The following is a 23,095-nucleotide window of genomic DNA, read 5'->3' on the forward strand; positions in this document are numbered from 1 at the left end:
ATAGCCAGACCAGAATTATATCACTGTGGTGGTGGTAGGACAATCAAAACACCCATCGATAGCAGGGAATAGCCAGACCAGAATTATATCACTGTGGTGGTGGTAGGACAATCAAAACACCCATCGATAGCATAGCAGGGAATAGCCAGACCAGAATTATATCACTGTGGTGGTGGTAGGACAATCAAAACACCCATCGATAGCAGGGAATAGCCAGACCAGAATTATATCACTGTGGTGGTGGTAGGACAATCAAAACACCCATCGATAGCAGGGAATAGCCAGACCAGAATTATATCACTGTGGTGGTGGTAGGACAATCAAAACACCCATCGATAGCAGGGAATAGCCAGACCAGAATTATATCACTGTGGTGGTGGTAGGACAATCAAAACACCCATCGATAGCAGGGAATAGCCAGACCAGAATTATATCACTGTGGTGGTGGTAGGACAATCAAAACACCCATCGATAGCAGGGAATAGCCAGACCAGAATTATATCACTGTGGTGGTGGTAGGACAATCAAAACACCCATCGATAGCAGGGAATAGCCAGACCAGAATTATATCACTGTGGTGGTGGTAGGACAATCAAAACACCCATCGATAGCAGGGAATAGCCAGACCAGAATTATATCACTGTGGTGGTGGTAGGACAATCAAAACACCCATCGATAGCAGGGAATTGTCATGTTCGTCATATGATGAAGGAGACCAAGGCGCAGCGTGTGTTTTGTTCCACATTTTATTATAACTGTGAAACTATGCAAGACATACAAATAAACTAATAAACAAAACAACTAACCGTGACAAAGAGGTGAAACATACACTAACTCAAAATAATCTCCCACAAAACCTAGTGGGAAAAACAACAACTTATATATGATCCCCAATTAGAGACAACGATGACCAGCTGCCTCTAATTGGAGATCATCCCCCAAAAAACATAGAAATACAGAAACTAGAACCCCCACATAGAAATACAGAAACTAGACAAAACCACCAACATAGAAAAAAGTAACTAGAACCAACATAGACATAAATAAACTAGACAAAACCCTCCTGTCACGCCCTGACCTACTCTACCATAGATAATAAAAGCTTTCTATGGTCAGGACGTGACAGGAATAGCCAGACCAGAATAATATTACTAGGAGAATCAAAACACAACCAAACACTGTCCGGCATTCATAGCCCATCTTGAACTAGAAGACATTCTCTTAAAACCCTGACTTTCAAAAGTTAGGAGATGAAAAAGTATTTCAGTCTGAGACTGAGAGACATTGATTACCCTCCCCCCATCTCATCTCACCACCGTGTCGAAACGACTTCTACAAAATGAGTTTAAAATGGGTGTATTTCAGTATTACGGCTCTAAAACCCTGACAGGTTTCCCTGCGGATCACGGGAGATGAGGAACGTGCCCTCTAAGTCTGAGGTATTACCGCTCTGTTCCACATGATGTAACCCAAGGCATCCTAATGCAACACAGGTCACTCCTCCTGTTCCACCAATCGTTCAGAACTCAGGAAGCCTTTTCCAACGGTATCGCTTTGTGCGATCGATGGATAGCTACACCACCGACACTAATCATTGCGCTAACGCACCTGGGATTGTGATAAATATAGGAGATGCAAACCTGTCTGGTATTTTCTGCCAGCCAGCCAGGGAGGCATAAGGCATTGAGGCTGACAGAGACCAGTGTGGTGGTTAGGAAGGCTGACTGGGCTGTATCTGCACACACACACACACACACACACACACACACACACACACACACACACACACACACACACACACACACACACACACACACACACGCACACACACACGCACACACACTGTAGTGTTAAACACCATCCAGAGAGGATCAGACCAGTTAACCCAGCCTGCTCCCTCAGAGAGGTAACGGTCTGATAACATGACAAAATTATATGGGATCTCACAGCATCACATCCTTGCTATGAGACTCCAGCCACTGTAAACGTATGCCAAATGGTACCCTATTCCCTATACAGTGCACAAAAATTCACACCCTATGGGCCCTGGTCGACAGTAGTGCGCTATACAGGGTACTGGGTGGAATTTGGGATGCAGACGATGTTAATACTGAAGTCTCAAACAGGAGAGGGTGTGTTGCGGTGCTAAACTGTTGGAGCTGAACTCCTCAGGCTGTCTGCTTTAAACAATGTTGGAGCTGGACTCCTCAGGCTGTCTGTTGTAAACAATGTTGGAGCTGGACTCCTCAGGCTGTCTGTTGGAACCAATGTTGGAGCTGGACTCCTCAGGCTGTCTTTTGTAAACAATGTTGGAGCTGGACTCCTTGAGCTGTCTGTTGTAACCAATGTTGGAGCTGGACTCCTTGAGCTGTCTGTTGGAACCAATGCTATTTTTATCATACCACACAATTGGTGACTACAATGACATAGTAACACTAAGCAAACAACAGATCTGTATAAATGTAACAGCTTTGCAAATGCAGATAATTGAAATTGGCTGACATTGTATAATGAAAGTGTTGAATGCGTGTCATTGGATAGTGTTAACTTATATAACTACTAAAGGAATGCAATGTTTAAGTGACATTTAACATTTTGCTAAGCAACTAAAACCTATGTTTTAAAAATATATATATTTAAAACATCTAATATGCAACTATCCATTTTGCATTTCTATATACACTGTAATCAACATAACATAGGAAAATACTGTTTCCATCTCTCCCCTCCTGGCCCCTCAGAAACACAAAATATATTCATACAGTGGAAGCAAATTCCAATTAATATCAGCTAGTTTGATCTGAGAAGTAAATAGGCCAATTTCATGGAGTTTAGCGGCCACATCTGAAGCCAGTTTTTTCATTTGTGCAGAAAATAGGTTTGACGAAGCGTAACAGTGGTGTGAAAACACCTTTATTACCTCCCATAGGTGTTCTGAAGGGACTTTTAATCTGTGCTGCTAGTGCATTATATTGTTGAATCCATGACATACCAAGATAGATACCCATGCAGTCTGTTAAAATAACAGGAGTGTAGGGCTGAGGAGAAAAAGAAGGAGACTCCCACACTCTCTCTCTCTCTCTCTCTCTCGGAGGAGGATTATTATGCAGTCAGCTTTGTCACTTAGACATGGAGTAGTGCACTGACGCACTATTGTCCTTTTTCTCCCTACATACACGTAGAGAAATACAGATATCTAGACATATTATAGATACTGTAGATGAACCCTATTCCATGCATAGTGTTAGATTAAATGTACCTCCTTCCATATATAGTGGAAGATTAAATATACCTCCTTCCATATATAGTGGTAGATTAGATGTACCTCCTTCCACATATAGTGGTAGATTAGATGTACCTCCTTCCATAAATAGTGGTAGATTAGATGTACCTCCTTCCATATATAGTGGTAGAATAGATGTACCTCCTTCCATATATAGTGTTAGATTAGATGTACCTCCTTCCATATATAGTGTTAGATTAAATATACCTCCTTCCATATATAGTGGTAGATTAGATGTACCTCCTTCCATATATAGTGGTAGATTAGATGTACCTCCTTCCATATATAGTGGTAGATTAGATGTACCTCCTTCCATATATAGTGGTAGATTAGATGTACCTCCTTCCATATATAGTGGTAGATTAGATGTACCTCCTTCCATATATAGTGGTAGATTAAGTGTACCTCCTTCCATATATAATGGTAGATTAGATGTAACTCCTTCCATATATAGTGTGGGATTAGATGTACCTCCTCCATATATAGTGGTAGATTACATGTAGATTGTTTGGGGAGAGGTAATCAGGCTGGGTGCCAATAGCCTCAACACAAGATGTAGGCGTCCTCTCTCCGATATAGTACACTACTTGGGCCCTGGTGAAAACTAATCCACTCTAGTGGAAATAAAGTGGTATTTTGGGACACACCCTTAAGCGATATCTGGAGACGATGGAGATATCAAATTGAATATTTGTTCTCTGCCATCCACAGCGGCTGAAGGAGCTGAAGCAGAGAGAGTTTGCCCGGAATGTGGCCTCTAAAACCAGGAAGGATGAGAGGAAACAGGAGAGAGCACTCCAGCGGTTACATGAGCTGGCCGAACAACGCAGAGAGGTCCAATGGTGGGTACTATAAATCCATTAACATACCTCCAGGATTTGGTTACATTCAGTGGTCCAAGTGCCTCTTGCATACGGGATGTGATTTGTCACAGATAATGTCTAATAGTTCATGACATTTAAAGCAGGCTAATAGTCACACAGAACATCTTCTGGTTGTAATGTTGTCATTCCTGCTTCTAATCGGTTGGAATGACTTCATTTCAACCATCTTTTCCCGCTGGGTTTAGTTATAGTTTCAACCATCTTTTCCTGCTGGGTTTAGTTATAGTTTCAACCATCTTTTCCTGCTGGGTTTATTTATAGTTTCAACCATCTTTTCCTGCTGGGTTTATTTATAATTTCAACCATCTTTTCCTGCTGGGTTTATTTATAATTTCAACCATCTTTTCCTGCTGGGTTTATTTATAGTTTCAACCATCTTTTCCTGCTGGGTTTATTTATAGTTTCAACCATCTTTTCCTGCTGGGTTTATTTATAGTTTCAACCATCTTGGGTAAACTCTAAAAAGGAAAGGTTCCTAAAGTATCCTTTAGGGGTTCTTCAAATATAAACAGTTGGGGAACATTCATACAGTTGAAGTCAGAAGTTTACATACACTTAGGTAGGAGTCATAAAATCTCCACAAATATCTTGTTAACAAACTATAGTTTTGGCAAGTCAGTTAGGACATCTACTTCCTACATGACACAAGTCATTTTTCCAACAATTGTTTACAGACAGATTATTTCACTTATAATTAATTCACTGTATCACAATTCCATTGGGTCAGAAGTTTACATACACTAAGTTGACTGTGCCTTTAAACAGCTTGGAAAATTCCAGAAAATTATGTCATGGCTTTAGAAGCTTCTGATAAACGATGTCAATTAGCCTGAGTCAATTGGAGGTGTAACTGTAGACGTATTTCAAGGCCTACCTTCAAACTCAGTGCCTCTTTGCTTGACATCATGGGAAAATCTAAAGAAATCAGCCAAGACCTCAGAAAAATATTGTAGAACTCCACAAGTCTGGTTCATCCTTGGGAGCAATTTCCAAATGCCTGAAGGTACGACATTCATCTGTACAAACAATAGTACACAGGTATAAACACCATGGGACCACGCAGCCATCATACCACTCAGGAAGGAGATGTGTTCTGTCTCCTAGAGATTAACGTATTTTGGTGTAAAATGTGCAAATCAATCCCAGAACAACAGCAAAGGACCTTGTGAAGATGCTGGAGGAAACAGGTACAAAAGTATCTAAATCCACAGAAAAACGAGTCCTATATCGACAACCTAAAAGGCCGCTCAGCAAGGAAAAAGCCACTGCTCCAAAACCGCCATAGAAAAGCCAGACTACGTTTTGCAACTGCACATGGGGACAAAGATCGTACTTTTTGGAGAAATGTCCTCTTGTCTGATGAATCAAAAAATAGAACTGTTTGGCCATAATGACCATCGTTATGTTTGGAGGAAAAAGGGGGAGGCTTGCAAACTGAAGAACACCATCCCAACCGTGAAGCATGGGGCTGGCAGCATCATGTTGTGGGGGTGCTTTGCTGCAGGAGGGACTGGTGCATTTCTCAAAATAGATGGCGTCATGAGGAATGAAAATTATGTGGATATATTGTAGCAACATCTCAAGACATCAGTCAGGAATTTAAAGCTTGGTTGCAAATGGGTCTTCCAAATGGACAATGACCCCAAGCATGCTTCCAAAGTTGTGGCAAAGTCAAGGTATTGGAGTGGCCATCACAAAGCCCTGACCTCAATCCCATTGAAAATTTGTGGGCAGAACTGAAAAAGCGTGTGTGAGCAAGGAGGCCTTCAAACCTGACTCAGTTACACCAGCTCTGTCAGGAGGAATGGGCCAAAATTCACCCAACTTATTGTGGGAAACTTGTGGAAGGCTACCCAAAACATTTGACCCAAGTTAAACAATATAAAGGCATTGCTAACAAATACTAATTCAGTGTATTTAAACTTCTGACCCACTGGGAAAGTGATGAAAGAAATAAAAGCTGAAATAAATAATTCTCTCTGCTATTATTCTGATATTTCACATTCTTAAAATAAAGTGGTGATCCTAACTGGCCTAAGACAGGGAATTTTTTACTAGGATTAAATGTCAGGAATTGTGAAAAACGGAGTTTAAATGGCTAAGGTGTAAACTTCCGACTTTAACTGTAAGTTCTTCTTCTCCCCTTTTAATGGATCCTCGAAGAGCCTCTTGAAGAACTTGTTGGACTACCCCCCCATTATTATTTTGTATTTTTATTAATAACAAACACAACAATAACAACAGTAACACAACGTTATAGTGTATCAGTGTTTATTACGATTTTAGTGGCAAAGCAGAATAAAAGAATCTAAATATGAGGTATTTGAGGTAAACTCCCAGAAGAGCCCCAAGTCCAATGGATCCAATAGATATACCCTGTGGCTCAGTTGGTAGAGCATGGTGTGTGCAACGCCAGGTTTGTGGGTTTGATTCCCATGGGAGGCCAGTACAAAAAAAAATATATATATATATTTTTTTAAATGCATGAAATGTATGCATTCACTACTGTAAGTCGCTCTGGATAAGAGCATCTGCTAAATGACTAAAATGTAATGTTAATGTGTTGTTCTCTGTATCCATAGTCCATAGTGATTTTTCAGTGCATGGTGATTGAAAAGGTTTCCTGTTATATTCATCAGAGGTGTAGGGAAGTCTGTGAATCCAGTTTTTTATTTTTATATTACAAAACATGCACACGACAGTATTCATACCTTGGTTTTTGTGGTGAATGAAAAACACTGTTGTGATAACTTCTTTATTTAGGCAAGTCAGTTAAGAACAACTTTTTATTTTCAATGACGGTCTAGGAACAGTGGGTTAACTACCTTGTTCAGGGGGCAGAACGACAGATTTATACCTTGTCAGCTCAGGGATTTGATCTTGCAACCTTTCGGTTACATAGTCCAACGCTCTAACCACTAGGCTACCTGCTGCCCCTGGTGATAATGGTTTTCATACACATCCCTTGTCCATAATGTAGAGGCCTATGGGACATTCATTGAAGACGAAGAGGTAAGGGAGGAAGATGGTACATCTGATCTGCATAGGATACCAATTGACATACCTTTGTAGATCTTCTCGTCTGTGAACCTGCAGACACAAAATGAGCAGTTCAGTCATCAGCATCCAATACAGCTAGCCTTCAACATATTCTTATAGCCTACGTATTATCATCAGCATCCAATACAGCTAGCCTTCAACATATTCTTATAGCCTACGTATTATCATCTGCACCCAATACAGCTAGCCTTCAACATATTCTTATAGCCTACGTATTATCATCTGTACCCAATACAGCTAGCCTTCAACGTATTATCATCAGCATCCAATACAGCTAGCCTTCAACATATTCTTATAGCCTACGTATTATCATCAGCATCCAATACAGCTAGCCTTCAACATATTCTTATAGCCTACGTATTATCATCTGCACCCAATACAGCTAGCCTTCAACATATTCTTATAGCCTACGTATTATCATCAGCATCCAATACAGCTAGCCTTCAACATATTCTTATAGCCTACGTATTCTTACCTCTTTGTTGATTCACATCCATTGAATTGTGTCCATTTTTCTGTTTTAGAAAGATTTGCACAAATTGGAAAAGATATATGGAATTATAATGAAACAATATACATTTAGATCATACAAGGGACCAACCTTACCTTAAATTGAGGAGAGTTTTATTACATTTTTTTCAGTAAAGTGCCTGCATCTGATGTCTCCCCCCCACCAACTAAGGAGGTTCCTCGATGAACCGTACCTCCTAACCTTTTGGGGGCAATTTTCAGTGCCAAGAACCCTAAGGTTCTTCAAAGAACTTTGAGGATCTCAGGAGAACCTTTGTTGAACCCCTCATTTTTTAGAGTGTAGAAGAAGATAAATAAATAAACTGCAAAAAAAATGTTTTCATATACTGTATACACTGTATAACTGTACTGTAAGCAGCAGTTGTCTAGGGATGAGTCCTTGCTTAAGTATATCCACATGAATCATGAGCATTAATATCCTTAAGGGATTTGCACGTAACAACCGAGTAACATGCACCTATAAATACAGACTCACTTGCTGATATTCATTCAAATGTTTATTTTTTCTATTTCAGCGCTCCAGGCAGTGGCCCCAAGTTCAAGTCTACTACTGTAGCAGTGGACGCCAGTTGCAGAGAGAGCTGTACTGATGGACTTTCAGAAGAGAGCCACAACTCCACAGTGCTGGAGACAGGGACCCACAACCACACCACTGGCACCAGCACTGGTCTGGCCTCCAACAGCAAGACCCAGCAGACACTGTACTGGCCCTACAATGGCAAGGCCAAGAAACAAACTTACAAAAGGCACAAAATCGCCTTCTCATTCTCCTTCCCAAAGAAAGCGTCAGTGAAGCTGGAATCTGCTGCGGCGGTGTTCTGTGAGAACACGGAGGAGGGTTCCAAAGAACGTATCGGAACACAGAAGCTCAGAATTCCCCTCGTTGAGCTGAACGTCCCTGTTTCAACCACTGCAGAGGAGAAAGGACGGGGTTGTACGGGTGTGGAGACCAATGGCGCTAAGCCTGGTGATCTCAGCCCTAACAGTGTTAGTGAGGGGAGCCAGAGGTCATCAGATACACTGTCCAGGTCTGACATACCTATGCCACCACAGGTATCACGTCTGTATTCTGCGCTGGTTAACTCTGAGGATATCGCCAGACATTATGTGTCCTCTGTCTCCCAGTTACCTGCATCCCCTTGTCACATTCCCCTAGATGACCCAGACACAGTACTAGATAGACAGAACTCTGAGGAAACTCATAGAAACAGCCCAACAGAGGCTGAACCGGAAACAAACAAACAGCAACAAGTTGATAAAGTAGAAAGGAGTGTCTCGGGGGAAGAAAACTCCTCCGTTGGCAGTACCTTTTCAGAGGTCATCACCAGTTCTGACGGTCCCCGTGAGGACGGCTCCTCCTCCTCTCAGTCCTCTGAGTGTCCTGGGACTGCGAGAGAGAAAGAAAAAGGAGAAGACATTACGGTGATGGTGGTGAAGACCCTGTCGTGTCCTTTCACCAAGCCCAGTCAGCCGTTCTTCTCCGTGCTCAGCAAAGATGGATACACTGTTCTCCAATGGCCTTCAGAGATGCTGACCTTCACCAGGACAGAGCCCTGTCTCTCCTACAGCTGCAATCCCCTCCATTTTGACTTTAAGGCCTCGCAGCAGTCGCAGAGCAGGGCGAAGGTTCGTACTGGTGACAGTCAGAGTAAGACGGAGCTGAGGTTATCTGAGGCGTTGTGCATCGGCTCAACCTCTGTCTGTTCTGAGGAACTAATAGACAGCAAGCACAACAAAGAGGCCAACTCAAGGCCAGATCATCATATCCCTATCAGAGATGACAGGGAGACAGTGGAGAGGAAGGATTGTCTCATATGTGAGCACCACCTGAGTGAAATAGACGCAGAAAGCTGCAGCTTACGAATGAAGAGACACAGCAGAGTCTACAGCGGTGGTAAATCTAGTAGTCAGTCAAAAGAGCAGACTGGCAAGAGAGCAGCAGGCATCAAGAAATGGAAATCCAGAGACAGGCGCAATTACAGGAGCCACAAGAAGAAGAAGAGGAGGAGAAGGAGAAGGAGGAGAGGAGGATATGAGGAAGAGAGGCACAGAGAGATGGAGACGGATGGAGGTGTGGAGAGCAATCCGGAGAAATGCAACAAATTCCAGAGACAGTCAGAGTGTTGGGAAGGACTTGATAGCCAATTTAGAGCCCCCACTTCACAGCCATTAGAGAAGTCAAAGCAATCAGCTCAAAATCCGGCTGACAGTGGCCACGCTGCTCCCTCTGCCACCGAGGACAAGGAGAAAGAGAGGGTGAAAAGAGAGAGGGAGGAGAGAGAGGGGGAGGAGAGAGAGCGAGAGAAGAGGGAGAAAGAGAGGGAGAAAGAGAGAAGCAGACAGGAAACAGCAGGCAGTGTAAACGGATCAGCGGGCAGCCTCAGTCTCTCTGATGAGGGCGCCATGGATTCTGAAAAGGTGTTCGGGAGCGACGGCAGGAGAGACCCAGTCGATCCATCAACAGAACAGAGAAACGCTGCAGGACACGGCTCGCAGAGCCACGACAACCCCTGCACAGAGAACCCTGCTGGGGCTGTTAGACAAAACCGAACCATGGTGATGACACGTCTGTCACCACAAAGCCCAGGGACCATTACCCAAAAACCAAGCATGACTAAATCTCTTTCACCAGAGAGCTGTGGTAAAGACTGTTGTAGAAGGAAACGGACAGCATCATCTTTGCTTGATGCTGATGAGCAAGGCCTTGACCACCAGGTCTCATGCACCAGGTGTCAGTCACCTGTAATGGTAGAGCCCAATTGGCCAGATGGTTCAATGGTTGAGGAGGGGTCCTCTTGGTCTGTCTGTGTTTCCTGTGGTGGGGAGGGGAGACAGAGGAAGAGACAGAGAGGGGCCAGTTATACTCCTCACATCTCAGACCTTCCTGTAGGTCACAATGTTCACATCTCAGAACCTCCTGTAGGTCACAATGTTCACATCTCAGAACCTCCTGTAGGTCACAATGTTCACATCTCAGAACCTCCTGTAGGTCACAATGTTCACATCTCAGAACCTCCTGTAGGTCACAATGTTCACATCTCAGAACCTCCTGTAGGTCACAATGTTCACATCTCAGAACCTCCTGTAGGTCACAATGTTCACATCTCAGAACCTCCTGTAGGTCACAATGTTCACATCTCAGAACCTCCTGTAGGTCACAATGTTCACATCTCAGACCCTCCTGTAGGTCACAATGTTCACATCTCAGCCCTTCCTGTAGGTCACAATGTTCACATCTCAGACCCTCCTGTGGATGTACTGTCTGATGACAGACGTAAACTGAACGTCCAGAATCTAATGAATACAGATGTAGAATACCCTGTGATTAAAGGTCCACTGGCCAGCTGTAGTGCCCTGAGTCAGCCAGCTGTAGAGCACAGCAGAAAGCCAATGGGAAGCTCTCCTCGGTTTCAGTTTCAGAACAATGTTCCCAGCATGAAAGAAGACAGTTCCTCCTCTCCCTCTCAACCTGGGCCTGTACAAGATACCCCAAATCCCCCAGAAATAGTCAGTATTACTAATGAAAACAAAAACATCACTATTTGTCTCCAAAACTCTCCCACTGTTTCTCTCCCGATCATGGTACATCGTCTAGAAATGGGCAACAATGGACAAGATTGTATTACAAGACAAACAGTGACAGTAGCAGCTCATGTGAGTCCACCGGGTGCGAGAGAGCTCACCCCTCCATTCATCCCTCCACAGAGGTTTCAGATACAGAATGGGAGTCTGGACAAATCCTGTCAGCATAGTCTCCAGAGCTACCCCAACCAACAGAAATGCCACAGCCCCCAGCATCCCCAGGGTCATAACCAGCACCAGAGGTGTCATCCTGGGATTAGGGTTCATGAGGAGAGGGGGATCAGGGAGGGCCTTAACCTTACAGGCAGCCCGTGTAGTCCCTATCATAGACCAGCTAGCCCTTACCACAACCACAGACCTCCGAGTTTCCATCCGCAGCACCCGTCTGACAGAATGGAGAAACACCACTGTGTCGTTCAAATCCAGACCCATAGACACGTCCTCAATCACCATCAGCAACACCAGGTGTTCCCAGGGAAGATGAAGCCTGTCCTGCCTGGTTCTCCTGTCCCCATGTCCCCCTCCTGTCCTCCCATGCTCCACCCCGTCCACCTGTCTCCCATGCCTAACGGGTCCATCACCATCCAACACACCATCCTCCACCACCAGCACCACCAGCACCACCACCATGCCTACCACCATGCAGCCTTTCTGCCCCCTCATCCCCAGCCCCATCTCTTCCCCCAGGTCCTGCCAGTCCCAGTCAGCCGCCGGCCAATGGGAGCGGATATATGTCCACCTGGACCTCCTCCTTTTCTTACCTCGACACCGCATCTCTCTGTTGTGGCAACGCCCAGTTTACACCACCACCCAATGGCAGTGACGTTCCACGCCATGCCCCGCCCAACCATGTTCCCTCCCTCGATGCTTCAGTCACACCCACATCCCACCGTCATCCCACTGCAGCCCATGTTTTGAGACATCACATCCCACTGCAGCCCATGTTTTGAGACATCACATCCCACTGCAGCCCATGTTTTGAGACATCACATCCCACTGCAGCCCATGTTTTGAGACATCACATCCCACTGCAGCCCATGTTTTGAGACATCACATCCTCACTGCAGCCCTTGTTTTAAGACATCACATCCCACTGCAGCCCATGTTTTAAGACATCACATCCTCACTGCAGCTCATGTTTTGAGACATCACATCCCAATGCAGCCCATGATTTAAGACATCACATCCCACTGCAGCCCTTGTTTTAAGACATCACATCCTCACTGCAGCCCTTGTTTTGAGACATCACATCCTCACTGCAGCCCATGTTTTGAGACATCACATCCCACTGCAGCCCTTGTTTTAAGACATCACATCCCACTGCAGCCCATGTTTTAAGACATCACATCCCACTGCAGCCCATGTTTTGAGACATCACATCCTCACTGCAGAATATTCAATCATGTTTATTTTTGTTGCTTCCAACAAAACATTTAATTTACTTCCAGCTAGTACTTTTTTCATGTAGTTTTGTCATTATCTTCATGTAACATCCAACCCTGTTTTATCAATGGAAAAAGGCTTCTGTAGTATTCAGAGTGATAAGTGCTTTACATTCATACTATATTAGACAGACATATTTCCTTTAGAGAGACAATCAAGCATAACTAAAGAATTTGGACGTGTGCACATTTAAAACCAGTCTGATGTAGAAACTATCCCAGGTAGATTCATTATTAAAGTCTGTGGTATTCTATAGTCTGTGTTTTTTGCTAGTGAAGTGCTTCAATAGTCTACCTTTGGGCATTTAATGCAATACTAGTTCAATTAAACGTGAACACACACACACACACACACACACACACACACACACGCACACACACACACACAATAAAGTGCTGTATCTAGTGTAATAGCGCCTGTCGATGACGTTCACTCTACGTTCATTTGCTTTCCTAAATGATGACAATTCATTCATGTAACATTTACCCCTGAATTGATCCAGATACTACAGTATTCCAAAAGTAATTTATTTAATGTCCAAAAATATTTTCTTTGTAAGGATTTACCCATCTGACTCTGAAATGAATTTAGACCACTTGTGTTTTATTTATTTATTTTGTATTGTATTTATTTTTATTTATTTCACCCTCTTTAGTTTCTGAACAAGAAACACATCTCTCATGGTCGGGTCTGGGGACTTCAATGTTACACGTCTTTATATTTGACATACATGAGACCCCCTTTCTGATTTTGAAGTAGGATAGCATAGAAAAATGGGTTAAAATGTCTAATCAACTAGTTTTCTTTTGTATAAAAATGACCAAGTGTCTTTATAATCACGTTTATAAAATAAATAAATTTTGATTTGATATGTAAACCTGGTTACCGTGTCGTTTCAAGCCTCTCCATAAGTCTTCATGTAGCTGTAATACAGTAGTTATATACTCCCCTACATATTTATTTGGACAGTGAAGCTAAAACAAATTGCTTATATGAGGCGACAGTACAGAATGTCATCTTTTATTTGAAGTTTTTTTTTTAACATTTTGATACTGTTTAGAAAGGCATGCATTTTATGTACTGTATCTAGTCCCTCCATTTGAAGGTGTCATAAGTATTTGGACAAATTCACTTAAAAAGTGTTACATTCTGTCAAAAGAATGAATGGTCAATAATGTATTGTGTCATTTTGGAGTGACTTTTATTGTAAATGAGAGTAGAATATGTTTCTGAACACTACTACATTAATAATGTGTATGCTATCATGATTATGGAGAATCATGAACGAATCATGAACGAATCATGAATGAATCGCGAATGAATCGCGAACGAATCATGAACGAATCATGAACGAATCTCGCTCATCGTTATTCATGATTTATTCATGATTCATTCATGATTATCTGTTTATTTTTATCTTTTATTTTACCTTTATTTAACAAGGCAAGTCTGTTAAGATCAAATTCTTATTTAAAATGACGGCCTACACAGGCCAAATCTGGACGACGCTGGGCCAATTGTGTGCAGCCCTATGGGACTCCCAATCACGGCCGGTTGTGATACAGCCTGGAATCGAACCAGAGGTGTATGTAGTGATGCCTCTAGCGCTGAGATGCAGTGCCTTAGACCGCTGCGCCACTCGGGAGCAAAAAAATCATGTTAGCATCCACATGAATGTATTTTCAGAAACATGTTCTATTCTTTCAATAGAAGTGAACAAAATGACACAATACATTATTTACCATACATTTCTATTGGCCACAACACAATCTGAAACGCAACCAAAACAAACATCAAACGCATATAAACAAGTTAGTAGAGACACAAGATTGAAGATTGAGTCATTGTGTGATAGGAATATGGGATCAAATACTAAACTGTTGACAAAAATGTAATAACACTTGAAGTGAATTTGTACAAATACTTATGACACCTTTCAAATGGGAGGAACAAGATACATGAAGTACTTTCATTTCTAAACGGTTTATAAACAGATATGTATGAACGTGGTACCTTCTGTACTGTCGGTTCATATAAAACAGTTCATCTATAGAGACAAATTAGAAGTAATAGTTTCACTGTCCAGATAAGTAGGTAAGGGAGCGTAGCTGTTGCCGGGGTGAAAAAAAACTGTCCGACCGTTCTGTTATATAATTAATTCCACTTGCTCTGAGAAAAAATGTTGTAAATTAGACATATTTATATTGTAAGATACAGTTCTGTTTTTATAGTAGCCTGATGAATTATTATCAGCATTCAATTATGTTTTTACTAAAATTGTGTCAACAGAATGGTGTTGAAGTAAAATTAAATAAATTAAATCAGATATATTCCTACTTCTTGAGTCTCTTGTTTGAGAGTGTCTGTGTTGAGATGTGTCTGTGTTGAGATGTGTCTGTGTTGAGATGTGTCTGTGTTGAGATGTGTCTGTGTTGAGATGTGTCTGTGTTGAGATGTGTCTGTGTTGAGAAGTGTCTGTGTTGAGATGTGCTGTGTGAGATGTGTCTGTGTGAGATGTGTCTGTGTTGAGATGTGTCGTGTTGAGATGTGTCTGTGTGAGATGTGTCTGTGTGAGATGTGTCTGTGTGAGATGTGTCTGTGTGAGATGTGTCTGTGTTGAGTGTGTCTGTGTGAGATGTGTCTGTGTTGAGATGTGTCTGTGTTGAGATGTGTCTGTGTGAGATGTCTGTATGAGATGTGTCTGTGTTGAGATGTGTCTGTGTTGAGATGTGTCTGTGTGAGATGTGTCTGTGTGAGATGTGTCTGTGTGAGATGTGTCTGTGTGAGATGTGTCTGTGTTGAGATGTGTCTGTGTGAGATGTGTCTGTGTGAGATGTGTCTGTGTTGAGATGTGTCTGTGTTGAGATGAGTCTGTGTTGAGATGTGTCTGTGTTGAGATGTGTCTGTGTGAGATGTCTGTATGAGATGTGTCTGTGTTGAGATGTGTCTGTGTTGAGATGTGTCTGTGTGAGATGTGTCTGTGTGAGATGTGTCTGTGTGAGATGTGTCTGTGTTGAGATGTGTCTGTGTGAGATGTGTCTGTGTGAGATGTGTCTGTGTTGAGATGTGTCTGTGTTGAGATGAGTCTGTGTGAGATGTGTCTGTGTTGATATGTGGCAAGTCTGTTGAGATGTGTCTGTGTGAGATGTGTCTGTGTTGAGATGTGTCTGTTTGAGATGTGTCTGTGTGAGATGTGTCTGTGTGAGATGTGTCTGTGTTGAGATGTGTCTGTGTGAGATGTGTCTGTGCGAGATGTGTCTGTGTGAGATGTGTCTGTGTGAGATGTGTCTGTGCGAGATGTGTCTGTGTGAGATGTGTCTGTGTGAGATGTGTCTGTGTGAGATGTGTCTGTGTTGAGATGTGTCTGTGTGAGATGTGTCTGTGTTGAGATGTGTCTGTGTGAGATGTGTCTGTATGAGATGTGTCTGTGTTGAGATGTGTCTGTGTGAGATGTGTCTGTGTTGAGATGTGTCTGTGTGAGATGTGTGGGTGTGTGATGTGTCTGTGTTGAGATGTGTCTGTGTGAGATGTGTCTGTGTTGAGATGTGTCTGTGTTGAGATGTGTCTGTGTTGAGATGTGTCTGTGTTGAGATGTGTCTGTGTTGAGATGTGTCTGTGTGAGATGTGTCTGTGTTGAGATGTGTCTGTGTTGAGATGTGTCTGTGTGAGATGTGTCTGTGTTGAGATGTGTCTGTGTGAGATGTGTCTGTGTGAGATACGTGTGTGTGAGATGTGTCTGTGTTGAGATGTGTCTGTGTGAGATGTGTCTGTGTTGAGATGTGTCTGTGTGAGATGTGTCTGTGTGAGATGTGTCTGTGTGAGATGTGTCTGTATGAGATGTGTCTGAGTTGAGATGTGTCTGTGTGAGATGTGTCTGTGTTGAGATGTGTCTGTGTGAGATGTGTGGGTGTGTGATGTGTCTGTGTTGAGATGTGTCTGTGTTGAGATGTGTCTGTGTTGAGATGTGTCTGTGTTGAGATGTGTCTGTGTTGAGATGTGGCTGTGTTGAGATGTGTCTGTGTGAGATGTGTCTGTATGAGATGTGTCTGTGTTGAGATGTGTCTGTGTGAGATGTGTCTGTGTTGAGATGTGTCTGTGTGAGATGTGTGGGTGTGTGATGTGTCTGTGTTGAGATGTGTCTGTGTGAGATGTGTCTGTGTTGAGATGTGTCTGTGTTGAGATGTGTCTGTGTGAAATGTGTCTGTGTGAGATGTGTCTGTGTTGAGATGTGTCTGTGTTGAGATGTCTGTGTTGAGATTTGTCTGTGTGAGATGTGTCTGTGTTGAGATGTGTCCGTGTTGAGATGTGTCCGTGTGAGATGTGTCTGTTTGAGATGTGTCTGTGTTGAGATGTGTCTGTGTGAGATGTGTCTGTGTGAGATGTGTCTGTGTGAGATGTGTCTGTGTTGAGATGTGTCTGTGTTGAGATGTGTCTGTGTGAGATGTGTCTGTGTTGAGATGTGTCTGTGTTGAGATGTGTCTGTGTGAGATGTGTCTGTGTGAGATGTGTCTGTGTTGAGATGTGTCTGTGTTGAGATGTGTCTGTGTTGAGATGTGTCTGTGTTGAGATGTGTCTGTGTGAGATGTGTCTGTATGAGATGTGTCTGTGTTGAGATGTGTCTGTGTGAGATGTGTCTGTGTTGAGATGTGTCTGTATTGAGATGTGTCTGTGTGAGATGTGTCTGTGTGTGATGTGTCTGTGTTGAGATGTGTCTGTGTGAAATGTGTCTGTGTTGAGATGTGTCTGTGTTGAGATGTGTCTGTGTGAGATGTGTCTGTGTGAGATGTGTCTGTGTTGAGATGTGTCCGTGTTGAGATGTGTCCGTGTGAGATGTGTCTGTGTTGAGATATGTCTGTTTGAGATGTGTCTGTGTTGAGATGTGTCTGTGTGAGATGTGTCTGTGTGAGATGTGTCTGTGTTGAGATGTGTCTGTGTGAGATGTGTCTGTGTGAGATGTGTCTGTGTGAGATGTGTCTGTGTTGAGATGTGTCTGTGTGAGATGTGTCTGTGTGAGATGTGTCTGTGTGAGATGTGTCTGTGTTGAGATGTGTCTGTGTTGAGATGTGTCTGTGTTGAGATGTGTCTGTGTTGAGATGTGTCTGTGTGAGATGTGTCTGTATGAGATGTGTCTGTGTTGAGATGTGTCTGTGTGAGATGTGTCTGTGTTGAGATGTGTCTGTGTTGAGATGTGTCTGTGTTGAGATGTGTCTGTGTGAGATGTGTCTGTGTTGAGATGTGTCTGTGTTGAGATGTGTCTGTGTTGAGATGTGTCTGTGTTGAGATGTGTCTGTGTGAGATGTGTCTGTATGAGATGTGTCTGTGTTGAGATGTGTCTGTGTTGAGATGTGTCTGTGTGAGATGTGTCTGTGTGAGATGTGTCTGTGTTGAGATGTGTCTGTTTGAGATGTGTCTGTGTTGAGATGTGTCCGTGTGAGATGTGTCTGTGTTGAGATGTGTCTGTGTGAGATGTGTCTGTGTGAGATGTGTCTGTGTGAGATGTGTCCGTGTGAGATGTGTCCGTGTGAGATGTGTCCGTGTGAGATGTGTCTGTGTTGAGATGTGTCTGTGTGAGATGTGTCTGTGTTGAGATGTGTCTGTGTGAGATGTGTGGGTGTGTGATGTGTCTGTGTTGAGATGTGTCTGTGTGAGATGTGTCTGTGTTGAGATGTGTCTGTGTTGAGATGTGTCTGTGTTGAGATGTGTCTGTGTTGAGATGTGTCTGTGTGAGATGTGTCTGTGTTGAGATGTGTCTGTGTTGAGATGTGTCTGTGTGAGATGTGTCTGTGTTGAGATGTGTCTGTGTGAGATGTGTCTGTGTGAGATGTGTCTGTGTGAGATGTGTCTGTGTTGAGATGTGTCTGTGTGAGATGTGTCTGTGTTGAGATGTGTCTGTGTGAGATGTGTCTGTGTGAGATGTGTCTGTATGAGATGTGTCTGTGTTGAGATGTGTCTGTGTGAGATGTGTCTGTGTTGAGATGTGTCTGTGTGAGATGTGTGGGTGTGTGATGTGTCTGTGTTGAGATGTGTCTGTGTGAGATGTGTCTGTGTTGAGATGTGTCTGTGTTGAGATGTGTCTGTGTTGAGATGTGTCTGTGTTGAGATGTGTCTGTGTGAGATGTGTCTGTATGAGATGTGTCTGTGTTGAGATGTGTCTGTGTGAGATGTGTCTGTGTTGAGATGTGTCTGTGTGAGATGTGTGGGTGTGTGATGTGTCTGTGTTGAGATGTGTCTGTGTGAGATGTGTCTGTGTTGAGATGTGTCTGTGTTGAGATGTGTCTGTGTGAAATGTGTCTGTGTGAGATGTGTCTGTGTTGAGATGTGTCTGTGTTGAGATGTCTGTGTTGAGATTTGTCTGTGTGAGATGTGTCTGTGTTGAGATGTGTCCGTGTTGAGATGTGTCCGTGTGAGATGTGTCTGTGTTGAGATGTGTCTGTTTGAGATGTGTCTGTGTTGAGATGTGTCTGTGTGAGATGTGTCTGTGTGAGATGTGTCTGTGTTGAGATGTGTCTGTGTGAGATGTGTCTGTGTTGAGATGTGTCTGTGTGAGATGTGTCTGTGTTGAGATGTGTCTGTGTGAGATGTGTCTGTGTGAGATGTGTCTGTGTTGAGATGTGTCTGTGTTGAGATGTGTCTGTGTTGAGATGTGTCTGTGTTGAGATGTGTCTGTGTGAGATGTGTCTGTATGAGATGTGTCTGTGTTGAGATGTGTCTGTGTGAGATGTGTCTGTGTTGAGATGCGTCTGTATTGAGATGTGTCTGTGTGAGATGTGTCTGTGTGTGATGTGTCTGTGTTGAGATGTGTCTGTGTGAGATGTGTCTGTGTTGAGATGTGTCTGTGTTGAGATGTGTCTGTGTGAGATGTGTCTGTGTGAGATGTGTCTGTGTGAGATGTGTCTGTGTTGAGATGTGTCTGTGTGAGATGTGTCTGTATGAGATGTGTCTGTGTTGAGATGTGTCTGTGTGAGATGTGTCTGTGTTGAGATGTGTCTGTGTTGAGATGTGTCTGTGTGAGATGTGTCTGTGTGAGATGTGTCTGTGTTGAGATGTGTCTGAGTTGAGATGTGTCTGTGTTGAGATGTGTCTGTGTGAGATGTGTCTGTGTGAGATGTGTCTGTGTTGAGATGTGTCTGTGTGAGATGTGTCTGTGTTGAGATGTGTCTGTGTGAGATGTGTCTGTGTTGAGATGTGTCTGTGTGAGATGTGTCTGTGTGAGATGTGTCTGTGTTGAGATGTGTCTGTGTTGAGATGTGTCTGTGTTGAGATGTGTCTGTGTTGAGATGTGTCTGTGTGAGATGTGTCTGTATGAGATGTGTCTGTGTTGAGATGTGTCTGTGTGAGATGTGTCTGTGTTGAGATGCATCTGTATTGAGATGTGTCTGTGTGAGATGTGTCTGTGTGTGATGTGTCTGTGTTGAGATGTGTCTGTGTGAGATGTGTCTGTGTTGAGATGTGTCTGTGTTGAGATGTGTCTGTGTGAGATGTGTCTGTGTGAGATGTGTCTGTGTTGAGATGTGTCTGTGTGAGATGTGTCTGTGTTGAGATGTGTCTGTGTTGAGATGTGTCTGTGTGAGATGTGTCTGTGTTGAGATGTGTCTGTGTTGAGATGTGTCTGTGTGAGATGTGTCTGTGTTGAGATGTGTCTGTGTTGAGATGTGTCTGTGTGAGATGTGTCTGTATGAGATGTGTCTGTGTTGAGATGTGTCTGTGTTGAGATGTGTCTGTGTGAGATGTGTCTGTGTGAGATGTGTCTGTGTTGAGATGTGTCTGTTTGAGATGTGTCTGTGTTGAGATGTGTCTGTGTGAGATGTGTCCGTGTGAGATGTGTCTGTGTTGAGATGTGTCTGTGTGAGATGTGTCCGTGTGAGATGTGTCCGTGTGAGATGTGTCCGTGTGAGATGTGTCCGTGTGAGATGTGTCTGTGTTGAGATGTGTCTGTGTGAGATGTGTCTGTGTTGAGATGTGTCTGTGTGAGATGTGTCTGTGTTGAGATGTGTCTGTGTTGAGATGTGTCTGTGTTGAGATGTGTCTGTGTGAGATGTGTCTGTGTTGAGATGTGTCTGTGTTGAGATGTGTCTGTGTGAGATGTGTCTGTGTTGAGATGTGTCTGTGTTGAGATGTGTCTGTGTGAGATGTGTCTGTATGAGATGTGTCTGTGTTGAGATGTGTCTGTGTTGAGATGTGTCTGTGTGAGATGTGTCTGTGTTGAGATGTGTCTGTGTGAGATGTGTCTGTATGAGATGTGTCTGTGTTGAGATGTGTCTGTGTTGAGATGTGTCTGTGTGAGATGTGTCTGTGTTGAGATGTGTCTGTTTTGAGATGTGTCTGTGTGAGATGTGTCTGTGTGAGATGTGTCTGTGTTGAGATGTGTCTGTTTGAGATGTGTCTGTGTTGAGATGTGTCTGTGTGAGATGTGTCCGTGTGAGATGTGTCTGTGTTGAGATGTGTCTGTGTGAGATGTGTCTGTGTGAGATGTGTCCGTGTGAGATGTGTCCGTGTGAGATGTGTCCGTGTGAGATGTGTCCGTGTTGAGATGTGTCTGTGTGAGATGTGTCTGTGTGAGATGTGTCTGTGTGAGATGTGTCTGTGTTGAGATGTGTCTGTGTTGAGATGTGTCTGTGTTGAGATGTGTCTGTGTTGAGATGTGTCTGTATGAGATGTGTCTGTGTTGAGATGTGTCTGTGTTGAGATGTGTCTGTGTTGAGATGTGTCTGTGTTGAGATGTGTCTGTGTGAGATGTGTCTGTGTGAGATGTGTCTGTGTGAGATGTGTCTGTGTTGAGATGTGTCTGTGTTGAGATGTGTCTGTGTTGAGATGTGTCTGTGTGAGATGTGTCTGTGTGAGATGTGTCTGTGTTGAGATGTGTCTGTTTGAGATGTGTCTGTGTTGAGATGTGTCTGTGTGAGATGTGTCTGTGTGAGATGTGTCTGTGTTGAGATGTGTCTGTGTGAGATGTGTCTGTGTTGAGATGTGTCTGTGTGAGATGTGTCTGTGTGAGATGTGTCTGTGTTGAGATGTGTCTGTGTTGAGATGTGTCTGTGTTGAGATGTGTCTGTGTGAGATGTGTCTGTGTGAGATGTGTCCGTGTGAGATGTGTCCGTGTGAGATGTGTCCGTGTGAGATGTGTCCGTGTTGAGATGTGTCTGTGTGAGATGTGTCTGTGTGAGATGTGTCTGTGTGAGATGTGTCTGTGTTGAGATGTGTCTGTGTTGAGATGTGTCTGTGTTGAGATGTGTCTGTGTTGAGATGTGTCTGTATGAGATGTGTCTGTGTTGAGATGTGTCTGTGTTGAGATGTGTCTGTGTTGAGATGTGTCTGTGTTGAGATGTGTCTGTGTGAGATGTGTCTGTGTGAGATGTGTCTGTGTGAGATGTGTCTGTGTTGAGATGTGTCTGTGTTGAGATGTGTCTGTGTTGAGATGTGTCTGTGTGAGATGTGTCTGTGTGAGATGTGTCTGTGTTGAGATGTGTCTGTTTGAGATGTGTCTGTGTTGAGATGTGTCTGTGTGAGATGTGTCTGTGTGAGATGTGTCTGTGTTGAGATGTGTCTGTGTGAGATGTGTCTGTGTTGAGATGTGTCTGTGTGAGATGTGTCTGTGTGAGATGTGTCTGTGTTGAGATGTGTCTGTGTTGAGATGTGTCTGTGTTGAGATGTGTCTGTGTGAGATGTGTCTGTATGAGATGTGTCTTTATGAGATGTGTCTTTATGAGATGTGTCTGTGTTGAGATGTGTCTGTATGAGATGTGTCTGTGTTGAGATGTGTCTGTATGAGATGTGTCTGTGTGCGATGTGTCTGTATGTACCCTCTGTACCGAGTATAAATTACTACAGCAGCATCTTTGTCAAGTTGAGTGGAAATCTTTCTACACAGAGGCATTAACAGAAAAGCTGTTTGTGGGGTTGTAAGACGGAGGCAATTTGTCTTGGAGATATAATGCTGTTGAATATTTCATCTAAAGAGTTGTTGAGGGGAGAATTACAACAAAAAAAAAGTGATGGTGGATATGTGGAGTAACACAAATTTAGTCCGTCTATTTTACAATGAGATGCATTAAATCTCCCACAGCCAAGGCTTGTCAAACACCCCACATGCTTTTCAACAGCTACATGACCTCTAGAGCTCTACAGCTGTCGAGTAAATGGCCACTTTCACATCTCTCGTGTTCGTCTATTGAGTGACTTGAAGGATTGTGTCAGGCTAAAGTTAAAAGTAAAATACATTATTACAAGGTCCCAATACACTTCACAGGGGGAATACATACATAAGTTAAGGTAGAGCTACAGAGCGATATTTTCCTAGTTGTATCACCGTCTG

The 23,095-nt window shown here is 43.3% G+C and overlaps 1 protein-coding gene across 1 annotated transcript in view; it reads left to right on the plus strand.

Moving 5' to 3' along the window:
- LOC106586909 (uncharacterized) overlaps positions 1-15,106 on the plus strand; it is a 171,885-nt gene extending 156,779 nt beyond the window's left edge. The window contains exons 3-4 of the mRNA XM_045707470.2: positions 3,995-4,125; positions 8,274-15,106. Of these exons, the coding sequence (XP_045563426.2) occupies positions 3,995-4,125; positions 8,274-12,258 (4,116 nt within the window). The 3' untranslated portion in view covers positions 12,259-15,106. The remainder of the gene's footprint in view (positions 1-3,994; positions 4,126-8,273) is intronic.
- Positions 15,107-23,095: the final 7,989 nt, after the last annotated feature.

Source organism: Salmo salar, chromosome 25 (genome assembly GCF_965601325.2).
Source record: "Salmo salar chromosome 25, fSalSal1, whole genome shotgun sequence".
Taxonomy (NCBI): domain Eukaryota; kingdom Metazoa; phylum Chordata; class Actinopteri; order Salmoniformes; family Salmonidae; genus Salmo; species Salmo salar.